Here is a 14,443-nt window from a genome sequence, read left to right on the forward strand (position 1 = left end):
GAACCAGTCAACCTGAATTTAAAAAGAGAAAATTACACTTTTTGAGTACTGATTCCTTCAGAGTACTGATTTCTTTCTGTGATTAATTTACTTGCTATACTGACAAAGGGAGAAAAGTGGATATAATATACTTTCATTCTTCTATGGTTTTTGATTTTGTCTTCTATAGCATTCTCATCGGCAAGCAGAAGATATATCAGCTTGATGAATGGGCAGAACGTGGGTTACAATTAACTGAACTTTGAGGCTCTAGTAATCAGTTGTTCGATATCCAGTTGGTAGCTAGTAACAATCACATTGTTCTATGTGTTGATATGGGAGCTTATACTATGAAATATTGTCACAAGAGACCTAGATAAGGGGAATGCATCCACAACAAATTTGTGGAGGATACTAAACAAGGGAATGTAGTTGCTAAAGCATATAACAGAGCTTCTGCATTGCTTTTTTATTTGTTTGCTTTTACCCTAAAAAATGTAAAATAAAATAAAATAAAATGAAATAAAATAAAATAGAATAAAACAAAACAAAACAGAACAAAACAAAACAAAATAAAACACACTTGAAGATTGTGTCAAAAGGTTTGCATAAGAAGTGCAAATTTCTGCATCTGTGATCTATGGTGGAACAGCTTTATCTGTTTGTGCAGGCAGGGAACTGACTGGGAGAGCAGCAGCCTTGCTGAGAAGGTTCTGCTACTCATAGAAGACTTGATCCAACATTACCAATGATTGCACTTTAAGTGGGAGGTCTCTAGTGGTCACTTCCAATAACATTTTCTATGCTGCTGCAATATTCAGTCTGGACATGCAAAAAACGATTAATGATAAAATAATGAACTCAAATGTAGCGTTTACCCCTTCTTAACTGATATTTTTGTTGGGTTTATGGCCTCACAAAGAGAAATCAACCCTTTTTAGTTAGAAAATTGTGCTTTATTCTTATTAAGCAATTTTATCTTAATCATAAAATTGCAGTATATTTTAAATGAAAAGCAAATACATTTTTGCTTATTTTATTCTAAATCTTCCTTTTCAGGGTCTGATTGCTTGTTTATATGAATCCAAAATCCTTTCTTACTGGGATAAATATTCAGAATATTTTAAAATGTCATTTTTTTGAATCCATAAAACAAAACAAAACAATTTTTATCCATGAAAGGACACATACCAAAACCAATCGGCAGCTTTATTGTCCATGTGCAATCCAAACTGCTAGGATAGTTACCAGGAAATCCAGGGCTAAGGATCACCCCACTGAAGTCTGACATGGCACCACCACATTGTGCTGCAAAAAACAAAAAACAAAAGAGACATTTCTCAGAAGAGTAGAATGAGCTAACAATTATTCCAGAATATTGAGAATATTGAATTTCAAGGTAAATAATATAATAATGTCAAAGTTTATATTAAAAAAATAAATAAACATCCCTTTATCATTAAATATAGGTAACAAAGTAATTTACAAGTGGGTACCTTAAAAATATTTTTCTACTCTGGATTGGCTAGGTTTAAATTTAAGCAACAAATGCACCTGAAAAGATGATAGCTGTTCACTCTGCACTGTCTGTGTGAACTACATTTGTGAACATGCAAGTGGCACACATCAGCTCATAGCCACATGAACACAATTCTGCTTTGGTTTGTGTGCATCTGAGTAAGAGAAAAAATGTATTTTAAAAATATTCTGTATTCTTTTTTCTTTTTTTTTTTTTTTTCTCAAGAGACCTTTCAAAAACTGTATTTACACCCTACTGTTCTACAAATGAGATAAAATTAATACTTCAGAAATGATAATACGTTAAATATTTCTAGAAATTCAACTAAACTCATTTTAGGGCTTAATTTTATATTTCTTCATTACATCAGTAAGTACTGTATCTTACAATTCAATGTAAGTTTTTTTTCAGAGATTAATTATGTTAAATACAATTATTTTTAAGTAACAGCTTTGTCCAATTAACAGTTGCTGCATCCTTTGAAACACAGTTAGAAATTATTATTTGCAAAAAGGAAAAATAATAGAAAAAAAATCATCATTAAAGAGAATTGATCTTTTTCTTCAGGATTTTCCATACACTAGCACAACTCTTGTATCAGGCTTTCTAGATATATGTTAATATTAAAAAATGAAAACTGAGGACTAACTTCCCCAAAATTATTATTAATACCTGAATCTTTGTGAATATTAATGATTAATATATGAATCTTGGTGATTATAACATCTTAACTGTGGGGACCCAATATCTCGTAGGAATAACCTCAAAGGATTAAGAACAGGATTATGTGGGAGAAGTCAAGAGGATAAATAATCTGTTCTGAAGAAAAGCAAATATAAATTTTTAAGGCGATCTGCAGGATCTTGCTATCTATATGCTAGTCATTACAAATACCGATAACTTTTATTATTAGGGAACCCAAACAAAAGGCCATTTCTATTCAGTGAAAAAGAATTCAAGAACAGTTTTGCATTACTCATATTTATTCATCATCTAAACAGAACATATTTTAATTCATTTCAGATATTTCATTTAGGCTTCTGACAGGCTCCCAGTGTTTCTTCCAATAGTATTAATATAGTCATCTGTATAGCTTAATTTGAAAGATAATACATCTTGTTAAATAGGGCAGACATGCCTTATGTTGAATTCATCAGAAATGATAATGTAATGCTATTTTTATTTTAGTATTTTCTGTAGTACTCATCTCTACTGTGGAAATGATTCATAAATAAATTAAGTATGTGTGTAAGGGTCTCTGGAGGTCTCATCATTAATACAGAAGATTCTGACTGGAACATATGCCATTCTTTCTTCTTCTGACTGTACATTTCAAAAAATCTTTGCTATAATATGTGCAGTGTACTTTGAAAATCTTCAGATTAATCTGATCTTTTCACTTTTAATTCAGTTCTTTCACTTCTCCCTTTTACTTCCCCTACACATATCTCTTATTTCTGAGTTCTCTGGATTTCTCATTCTGGCTTGTTTAAGAAAGTTTATGTATGATGGACATACCTAAACATATTGGAATCGGGTAATTCCATCTTCTTACTGGTCCAGGCATACAGGTGATATGTGAATGTCCCTAAAATGGCACAACATTTGCTAACTTATATAATAAAAAATATACAATATATGATACATCATTAGTATCCCAACAACAATATTTAAATAATTTAAAAAGTATATAAAAATAAGGTATAAAATATAGATTGTATACTCTGTGAATTGTATCATACCTTCTGAGAAGACTGTAACTATGTGACAGCCTAAAAAATGTTTATTTCTTTAATATTATTTCTAATGGTCTCCAGACAAATTTCAGAATACCAGCTCAGTATAAACCAAGTGTCTACAAACTAAAGGTCTCATTGAAGTGATGTTTACATAGAATTTATTTGCATCATTTGTGAAACATGGAAAAAGATAACCACCTATATACATACTAGCTTTATATAGCTATATGCTATAGCATACCACCTATATACTACTAGCTTTACATCTAAAATTCATAATACCTATTTTAAATTGAGTCTTTATGCTCAACTTTGAAATAGCTTAAGTAGTGAAAAGCTGAGATATTTAAAGAAACTCTTTACAACAGATTAGGTATTATGATTTCCAGGTAATCTGTTACTGGTTAGTTCCAAGATCCACCAGAGTGGAACAGAAAATGAAAATGAAAATTCTTAAGAGAAAACTGTACTTGGGATATCTTGCAAAACCACGTAGTGTACATATTAAGATGACCTAGTAGAAAAAAATCAGTAGCTTTTTATCCTGTTTGTTCAACCTTCATATGAAAAGAAAAGTTGCTTTTCATTGTCTGTAGCATTTGATGGAACCAAGTATCTGTAAAGCATCCATGGTAATTGTAAATTATTTATTTATTAATGTGCAAACCATTCATTTTCTGTCCTAGAAGAAAAATAAATACGCTGCCTTCACTGGCACATGTAGGCATATCTACCCCTTGCTATAAATAAATAAATAAATAGATAAATAAATAAATAATATTTAAGAGGCAAAGTCATGCTGCATGTGCTAGAAAAACATTATGGAGGGAAGAGGTTTTTTTGTGTGTATTTTCGTGGTTTACATTCCAGAGTTCTTTGTATTTCCTTTATTTCAGGCAGGTATTGCCTTTTTATTTGCCAGAATAGGGACATGTTATGAATAGGTAATGATTGTTTTTTCTCTTATGCTCTCAAACAACTAGATAAAGTGGAGACTATTGACTTCAGAGTCACACAGGAGAAAACAAACAAACAAAACCCCCCAAACCAGTGATTGAAAACAGTAACCTATCAATGGAAACCTTAGTACTTTCAGGAAGCGTCTCAAGTGGAAACAATACTCAGTAACATAGCCATGTAAAAGGAACCATATGAAATTGGAAACTTGGCTCACCTGAAGGGAGTAACCCTGGTCACACTGGAAAGATACCACATCTCCAACCATATATCTGTCTCCAATTTTGATCCCATTGCTTGGGGTCTGTGGTTCAGGACAAGAGTCCAAACCGATAGCTGTGAAAAATTGAGAAGTTCAGACATTCTAAGTAATACAGAATCCGATCCTAAATTCACACCATTTCTGTGTACACTGTATGTAGGCACACTGTACCAATGTTTTAGGAAGCTCTTGTGTATCAGCACTTTGTGGACAAACAAGTAGCATAATATTCTGAGAAAAAAAAAATAAAAAGAAAGAAAGAAAGAAAGAAAAAAAAAAAAAGGAAAAAAGTTATAAAGGGAGGAAAACTTCCTTTCAAAAGCAAAGGAAAGGGAAAGAAATAAGCAGGGTGACAACAAACATTTCACAACAATCTGCAGTCTCAATGCAAAGTCTCCCCTGTATTTCCTTTGTTCAGAAGAAATGGTTCATATCAACTCATTCCTACTCACGGTCTCACCACAGCCTACCTAATTGCAATTGGGAGCACATGCACTTTAATTTCCGAGCCTCTGTTCTGGGGAATGCTAGCCAATACTACAACAGGTACAAAATACAGGAAAAATAGCGGAAACCATAAATCTGTATTTATTTGCATTGTTTCTCTATAGGTCTGATGATATTTTTCCATCTATTTTTCACACATGCACAGAATAAAATATTTGTGTAATAATCACCTCAATTTTTCCCTACTCTGTTATTTTTAACACAGTATCTTTAGTGTTATAACAGAAATATATCAAATTCCTGACTGCAATAAACACCATGCATTGTATGTGTGCTTTTTCATGGTTGTCAAAAAAGAGAAAATAATAAATTTTTCATTGCAGCTTCCCAGTGAGATAAGAATATGTCTAACATGAAGTGTAAGCAGTTCTGTTACTCTCTTTGCCTAGTACCCTCCCTAGTACTCCACCCTAGTTAATTGTGAAGCCAGAACTGATAAGCAACTAAACATCAGTATATAGGGCAATAGGGAAATATTGTGAAATTCAGTAATGGCAGCACTTCACTATATTATCATCTTCTACATACTTGAAAACTTGGTAATGTAACTGATCTCTTCCTGTAAGAATTGAGTTAAATAAAAATTACTATTTAAAGAATCTTTTACAAGTATTTATAATGTATGAATGGTGCAATCTAACACAAATTCTAAGAAATGTATAAAGTAAATACATAAATATTCTCTATAACATATAGAGTGCAGTGAAGCTTGACTTTTCCCTTTAAAACCTGTTTATACAATACATGCCTCAGGTGATCAGGCCTCCCTTCTGATCACATCTGGACCCTGTGATGTGGCTAATTGACAGGGACACAATTAAGGTCTAAGAGGAAAGGGACTGCACAACCTGCTTACTAAACAAATTGGCAAAGACTTGAATTCTGGAATATTACTGACCAGAAAACAATGGCCTCACAATCGTCTAAATAGCGATTCCAAACAAGAACTCTTGGAGCCCTCCAGGGATCACAGTGGGCTGCACCCTTGATCTTTGCTTGTGTTAGGACACCTCCCAGGGTACCCCTGAGAAGTGTATTTCAGGGCTCAGTCCTCAAGGAACAAGCTCAGACAAATGCCGACAAGGACATAGGAAGAGTAATTTGCACCAGGGGGTATTTTGTAAGCATGTAACTGGATTTAGAATAGAATCATTGAAGTTGGAAAAGACCTTTAAGATTCTCTGGTCCAACCATCACCCTACTACAAATGTCACCCACTAAACCATGTCCCTAAGCACCACATCCAATCTTTCCTTAAACACCTCCAGGGACGGTGATGCCACCACTTCCCTGGGCAATCCATTCCAATGCCTGACTGCCCAGGACCCTGCAATAAGTCTCAGATGAACCTTGCCATTCACAAATCTTTAACTAAGTCACTGTTTATATTGTAGCAAATTTCTTTAGATCATTGTGTTAATTTACTAATACTTAGATACTGATTAGGTGTCATTAAAATCATATTATCTTACTTTGTTATCTGCTATAGAGTTATACAATAAATCCTTAACTGCTGCTACATTAGAGTTGTGTTAATCTAATTCCGTGACAGAGGGTCAGAGATGATTAGAACAATTAAGAAGAATGGGTCTTCAAATCAGTGAATTTTGCTCTGATCAATGCATTTATTCTGAAATCTCAGTTTCTTTATTCAGAGATGAAAGCTATATACCAGCTATATACCAGATGAAAGCTATATACCAGTAAATTACGTATTTCAATTATTTGAACATATATGAATACACAGATGCATTTTATTTTTCACTGGATTCAGTCTCATGCTAGTTTGTTTTCATAACTTTTTACATGTTTTTTCCTTCTAAAGTTGTGATAAGTTGAGACAGTACCTGTATTTCAAGAATATAGAAGGATAATGCTAACCTATAATAAATGTCTAGATATGGAGAAGCTATCATATGGCACTTTTGCAAGGCTATGTACTCTGACTGGCTAATTAGACAACCAGAGCATGAGATTTGTATACTGTAAAAATGACAAAAAATAACCATGAAACAATTATGCAGATTGGACACCATACCCAATATGAGCAGAGGGAATTGCACAGTTGGGGAAAAATAAAATTGTAACAAAATGTTAGTGACTGTCAGAATTCCTGTCAGTCAAGTAAAGGCAATCTCATTCAGATGGAACGTATGTTTATAATTACAGCCTTTTCTGCTGGTGAAGTATTCAGCAATAATTTTTTAAAAATGAAAAAAAAAAAAAAAAAGAAAAAAAAATCTGCTGTTCTCTTATGTACTTACAGGCCATTATGTAATGCATATATTATTGCATTGGGCATAATATGCAGATTTTGGTAACAGTGGGAGCTGCAGGGGCCATTGTAAAGAGAGGTCAAGGGCTGCCCTGTGCTGGACAAAACTCTTTCCAGCTGGTTCCAAATGCAGGGCGCAGCTGAGCCCACCACAGGAGTTTGTGGGCCATGCATTTATTCCTGGCTGTTGTATGTTCTGAAAAGATTTTGAAAGAGCAAAAAACGAAGGTGAAAACAAGACATATCAAACTTCCCAATCCATGCAATACAGATTTAAGGCCTGATCTTGCTGCCTTGTAATTAGATGTAATTCTAACAAATACAGAAGTAACAGTATGTAGCTCATTATGTTCAATAGGACTGAATGGAGTCAAGTCCAGTTGGAGGCCAGTCACTAGTGGAGTTCCCCAGGGCTCGGTGCTGGGGCTGGTCCTCTTTAATATCTTCATTGATGATCTGGATGAGGGCACTGAGTGCACCCTCAGTAAGTTTGCAGATGACACCAAGCTATGCGCCTGTGTCGATCTGCTAGAGGGTAGGAAGGTTCTGCAGGAGGATCTGGATAGGCTGGACCGATGGGCTGAGGTCAACTGCATGAAGTTCAACAAGGCCAAGTGCCGGGTCCTGCACCTGGGGCGCAATAACCCCAAGCAGAGCTACAGGCTGGGAGATGAGTGGTTGGAGAGCTGCCAGGCAGAGAAGGACCTGGGAGTGATGGTGGATAGTCGGCTGAATATGAGCCAGCAGTGTGCTCAGGTGGCCAAGAAGGCCAACGGCATCCTGGCTTGCATAAGAAACAGTGTGGCCAGCAGGTCTAGGGAGGTGATCGTCCCCCTGTACTCAGCTCTGGTGAGGCCGCACCTCGAGTACTGTGTTCAGTTTTGGGCCCCTCGCTACAAGAAGGACATCGAGGTGCTTGAGCGGGTCCAGAGAAGGGCGACGAAGCTGGTGAGGGGCCTGGAGAACAAGTTCTACGAGGAGCGGCTGAGGGAGCTGGGCTTGTTCAGCCTGGAGAAAAGGAGGCTCAGGGGCGACCTTGTTGCTCTTTACAGATACCTTTAAGGAGGCTGTAGCGAGGTGGGGGTTGGTCTGTTCTCCCACGTGCCTGGTGACAGGACGAGGGGGAATGGGCTTAAGTTGAGCCAGGGGAGTTTTAGGTTGGATGTTAGGAAGAACTTCTTTACCGAAAGGGTTGTTAGACATTGGAACAGGCTGCCTAGGGAAGTGGTGGAGTCACCATCCCTGGAAGTCTTTAAAAGACGTTTAGATGTAGAGCTTAGGGATATGGTTTAGTGGGGACTGTTAGTGTTAGGTCAGAGGTTGAACTTGATGATCTTGAGGTCTCTTCCAACCTAGAAATTCTGTGATTCTGTGATTCTGTGAATATTCCTCTTTCATATCGTTTCAGTACACTTGATGTCTAGAACCAGAAAGCGGTCTTAATTAGTAGAACATATCTGCATTACCTGTATACTCAAGATGAAATCCAGCAGCTGAAACACTGATATCAGACTGAAAGTTTAGGTACAGATTATTTGATGTGCTGTTTAGAAGTGGAGGTATGGTTGTTCCTGAAAAGAGAAATCAAAATATTATTGAAATGCACAGAAACTGAAGTAAGTACATATGTAAAATGGGTGTGGGTACAAAAAGAGAAAAAGAGAAAGAGAAAGAGAAAGAGAAAGAGAAAGAGAAAGAGAAAGAGAAAGAGAAAGAGAAAGAGAAAGAGAAAGAGAAAGAGAAAGAGAAAGAGAAAGAGAAAGAGGCAAAGATCATTGAATCAATTCTTACATATTTTGTCTTAGAATCATAAAAATCATAAAATAGTTTGGGTTGCAAGGGATCCTTAAAGATTATCTAGACGCCCCATGCCCCCACCCCCCCCCCAAAACTCTGCCATGGACAGGGACATCTTTCATTAGATCAGGTTGCTCAAAATCCTGCCAGCATGCATGCTTGTCAAATATCTGCCCCTATTAAAACTTTTATTACATTTTCAGTGCAAGACAGTATTGGAGACAAGAACTGTGGACATTCAGGGAAACAGGGTCTAAGGTCATATCACACACTTTTATCAACAAAAGTAGAAATACTCACTAGGGTTTTCATAAAAGCAAGAGCAAATCCTGTAACTGGAATAACTTCAAGCATTACAATCAAATATATAAAACAACACCAAAGATATTAATAAGGCTTTTCTTAGAAATGTAATTGATTACTTATTTGTTTCAGCATAAGCCTGTAACAGGAATCTTAGAATGGAAAGGCAACAAACTCATTATTAGTAATCTCATGTCATACACAAGAAGTAGAATAAAAGAAAATAAGGAAAACAAACAAACAGATCTCATTTATCTAAAATAGGGGTAAAGAATGCATTCTTTAGTAATGTAGTATTTCATGAGGCACCTACTATAGAGGTCTGTATTTCTGTCCCCTGCTATAAGAGTGGGCAAATCATGAGATTAATAGAAGCCAGCATTCATGAAGTTCATGCCTATAGTTTAGGAGTCTCTGAATATTATTTCATTCCTAAAATTTACATTTTTTCAAATTTGTGAAAATGACTGATTACTAACAGATGATGACAGAAGATGACTTACAGAAGTCTTACAGAAGACAACTGATTACTAAAATAAAAAAAATATATATTACCTGTTGTTAATCATGGGAGAAATAAACACAGAAAGGGGGAAAAAAAAAAAAAGAACTAGAAAAAGATGTGTGTTTAAAATCTATGTTGACTCTGTGAAACATATCTTATAAAATATTCTCAGTCACCTGAATAACTTCCGAGCCTTGGAGCATTGTTGTCAGCACCATCATAAAAGTCTAAGGAATCCCAGTTGTGTTCTGTAGCAAAACTCACCACTTGAACCTATGAAGAAAAATGTGAGGTAAAGAATATAAACTTAATCCCCTCTGCATTAATGTAAAAATACTGTAAATTGTAGAACAGAACAGAAAGAAACAGAACAGAAAGGAATAGAACAGTTCAGCTGGAAGGTCATCAAGTCCAACTTCCTGACCACTTCAGGAACTCTGTTGCTTTCAATCATGAAAAGTTGTTTTTTGCTGTCATTGCCAAAGTCAATGGGAAATCAACATTAAGCAAATAAAATTGCATTCTAACAATTTTGTTTGGATTTAATTGCCAATTCAGACTTACAAATTATGTGACCCTTAGTGACAACCATATATTACCTCTGACAAGAGCTACACAGCCATGAAAATCATGTATGCACAGAACACTATTCCAATACCCAGATTATTTGGAGGACATTGAGGGGAAGACAAAATAGAATATTGCCAATTACTGCAGTTTCTTTGTGATTCTTTCTAGCTTATCCAGCATTAATGACAGTTCTGCAATGTCAGCTGTACATGTATGTTCAATTCTACCACCAGGTAAGAGCAGCCTCCTGTGTTTGGTTATTTTCATCAGTAACATCTCCTGGGGAGGAGAAGTTACAAGCATGCTGCAAGCAAAAGGCAGAACATTCACTTCTTTCCTTCCAGAGGTGACAACATCATTTGTCTCCTTAGGAGATGCAAAAATGGAAGCAAATAGACTGCAAGAGAGAGCATAAATATGTTCTCATGAAGTGAAAACACTCACTGCAAAGTAGAGAACTGCTAGGTTCCTATTCCTGTTTTGGAGGTAATAGGGCAAGGATATTTTTCTTTTATTTTTAGAGATCTAACTGTTTAATGAAACACATTTAAAGAGTGACAGAAGCAGGGATGAAACCCAAACCACCCTCTAAAATGAATGTCTTAGTCACCAAATTAAAGAATTATGCTTGCTTTTGTTGTTCTTCTGTCTCACTTATTCTTCCCTTTGATTTCTCCAAAAAGCTTCAACAACAGAAATAAGCACAATTTCAGTGCAAGTAATTTCTGAAAAGATACAGAATTGGACCTAGGAAACCTGCAGATTGAATTTTGATATTTATTTATTTATTTATTTATTTAATGTGTTTTCAGGGCCAGATTGCTGCTGACTGCAGTTTTTACATTAGGCATAAAACACCTAATTTAAAATATCTATTTTAGTTTAAGTTATATTAGTGGCCCTAACCTTACCATGTAGTCAGTAAAGACAGGCAGTGAAGTAAGTCTGTACTATGTGTTTTGAATTACCTATTTGAGATGACTTTCTGCCTTAAATTATAAGAAAGTTATAGTACACTAAATTCCCATTTTAATGTATTTAAGTCTGCCTGAAGATAGTTTTTTAGTGCACACTCTTCCTTTTAACTAAATCTACTTTTAAATCTCTGGTTTTTTATTTCATATTAAATAGTGCAGCATTTACACCTGGTAACACTGCTTGAACGAATTCAGTAATGTAGTCATACAGAATCACAGAATGGCCGAGGTCGGAAGGGAACTCTGGAGATCATCTAGTCCACCCCCTGCCGAGCAGGATCACCTAGAGCACATTCTGCAGGATGCCATCCAGGCAGGTTTTGAATATCTCCAGAGAAGGAGACTCCACAACCTCTCTGGGCAACCTGATCCACTGCTCTGTCGCCCTCAGAGTGAAGAAGCGCCCCCTCAGGTTCAGATGGAACTTCCTGTGCTTCAGTTTGTGCCTGTCGTCCTCTCGCTGGGCACAAGTGAAAAGAGACTGGCTCCATCCTCTTGACACCTTCCTCCTGATATTTATTAATGAGGTCTCCCCTCAGTCTTCTCTTTTCCAGGCTAAACAGACTCAGCTCTCTCAGCCTGTCCTCGTACAACAGGTGCTCCAGTCCTCTAATCATCTTAGCATCCCTCCTCTGGACTCGCTCCAGTAGTTCTACGTCCCTCTTGTACTAGGGAGCTCAGAACCAGACACAATACTCCAGGTGTGCCCTCACCAGAACTGAGTAGACGGGGAGGATCACCTCCCTTGGACCTGCTGGCAACACTTCTGAATGCAGCCCCAGATACTGTTGGCCTTCCTGGTCACAAGGGCACATTGCTGGCTCATGGTCAGCCCAATGTTCGCCAGGACTCCCAGGTCTCTCTCTGCAGAGCTGCTATCCAGCAGCTCACCCCCTAGCCTGTACTAGTGCTTGGGGTTATTCCTGTTGAGGTGCATGACCTTCCACTCGCCCTTGTTGAACTTCATGAGGTTCCTCATGACCCAACCCTCCAGCCTGCTGAGGTCCCTCCAAATGGCAGCACGGCTCTCTGGGGTGTCAGCCACTGCTCTGAGCTTTGTGTCACTAGAAAACTTGCTGAGGGTGCACTCTGTTCCATTTTCCAGGTCATTGATGAATAAGTTGAAGAAGATGGGACCCAGCACCTGGGGAACAGCGCTAGCTACCAGCCTCCAACTAGACTCCACACCACTGAGCACTACCCTCTGAGCTCTGCCATCCATCCAATTATCAGTCCACCTCATTGTCAGATCATCTAGGTCACACTTCCTGAGTTTGTCTATGAGAATATTATGGGAGACAGTGTCAAAAGCCTTGCTGAAGTCAAGGTAGACCACATCCACTGCTTTCCCCTCATATACCCAGCTAATGATACACACCTAAATAGTTTAAGTTCTGTCCTACACATTTCACAGAAGAATAGGCATTCATGATATAATAATTTTTTGTTCGTTAAATCTTGGAAAATATATTTGTTACTTTGGGATAATATATATTGATCATATGAAATGTCCAGCTATTTCAAGCATTTACATAAACACAAGTGCATTGTCTACCACAGTATCTTAAATATCCACATTTGCATGCATTCACAGGTTGGAAATAATCAGTCACTCAAGTTTTAAAATGTTGCCTCAAGTAGCTGAATTTCAGAGTTATAATTATCTATATGTGTATATCATTTTTTTCCTTCTCAAGTGAAAAAAAAAAAGGCTGAACTGTTTCAGCCCATTTCTGATGTCATTAGTGGATATAAACGTAAGTTAAGTTCTCAGAAATATCTCAGTACAAATACTGATAGGAATTCCAATGTGTACCCCATTTTACTGATCCGGTATCATCAGTTAATTGTATCAGGGACTTCAGCTTTCTCACAGCTACTCCTGAAAATCAAACAGGATTAAAGGATAGAGACTGAATATCATGCTTCATGACTATCTTCAGTGATAGTATTAGGCAGCCAGCATGGTTTCAGCAAAGGCAAATCTTGCCTAACCAATCTGGTAGCCTTCTATGATGGAGTGACAGCATCAGTGGACAAAGGAAGGGCGATGGATACCATCTACCTGGACTTGAGCAAAGCCTTTGATATGGTCCCTCACCACACTCTTCTCTCTAAATTGGAAAGGTATAGATTTGAAGGATGGACTTTTAGGTGGATAAAGAATTGTTTGGCTGGTTGCAGCCAGAGGGTTGTGGTCAACAGTTTTATGTCTGGGTGGAGGCTGGTGACAAGTGCTGTCCCTCAGGGGTTGGTCTTGGGACTGGTGCTTTTCAACATCTTTATCAATGACATAGAAGACGGAATCGAGTGCACCCTCTTCAAGTTTGCAGATGACATCAAGTTGAGCGGTGTAGTCAATACAATAGAGAGAAGAGATGCTGTCCAGAGGGACATGGACAGGTTGGAGAAGTGGGCCCATGAGAACCTAATGAGGTTCAACAAGGCCAAGTGCAAGGTGTTGCACTTGGGCTGGGGCAATCCCAGGTATTTATATAGACTGGGAGAACTTGAGAGCAGCCCTGTGGGGAAGGACTTGGGGATCCTGATGGATGAGAAGCTGGACATGACCCAGCAGTGCGCACTTGCAGCCCAGATGGCCATCTGTGTCCTGGGCTGCATTAAAAAATGGGTGGCCAGCAGGTAGAGGGAGGTGATTGTCCCCCTCTACTCTGCTCTTGTGAGACCCCACCTGCGTGCAGGCCTACTAGGGCCCCCAGCACAAGAATGATATGGAGCTCTTGCAACGAGTCCAGAGGAGGGCCACTAAGATGATTAGAGGACTGGAGTACCTCCCCTGTGAGAAAAAAGGTTGATGGAACTGGTCTTGTTTAGCTTGGAGAAGAGAAGGCTCCGGGGAGACCTCATTGTGGCCTTCCAGTACTTGAAGGGAGCTTATAAACAGGAGGGGGGATGCCTGTTTATGTGTGTTGATAGTGATAGAACTAGGGGGAATAGTTTTAAACAAAGACGGGAGATTTAGGTTAGAAATTAGGAGAAAGTTTTTCACTCAGAGGGTGGTAAGGTACTGGAACAGGTTGCCCAGCTAGGTT

The 14,443-nt window shown here is 37.8% G+C and overlaps 1 protein-coding gene across 3 annotated transcripts in view; it reads right to left on the reverse strand.

The window, feature by feature from the left end:
• CSMD3 (CUB and Sushi multiple domains 3) overlaps positions 1-14,443 on the reverse strand; it is a gene marked incomplete at both ends in the record, with an annotated part of 682,849 nt that overhangs the window by 107,227 nt on the left and 561,179 nt on the right. For all 3 annotated transcript variants that reach the window (XM_082754088.1, XM_082754087.1, XM_082754086.1), the window contains 5 exons: positions 1,171-1,287; positions 3,017-3,086; positions 4,412-4,530; positions 8,705-8,809; positions 10,020-10,116. In XM_082754088.1, coding sequence (XP_082610214.1) covers positions 1,171-1,287; positions 3,017-3,086; positions 4,412-4,530; positions 8,705-8,809; positions 10,020-10,116 — 508 coding nt within the window. The remainder of the gene's footprint in view (positions 1-1,170; positions 1,288-3,016; positions 3,087-4,411; positions 4,531-8,704; positions 8,810-10,019; positions 10,117-14,443) is intronic.

This window comes from Aythya marila, assembly GCF_965140915.1.
Source record: "Aythya marila genome assembly, chromosome: 2".
Taxonomy (NCBI): Eukaryota; Metazoa; Chordata; class Aves; order Anseriformes; family Anatidae; genus Aythya; species Aythya marila.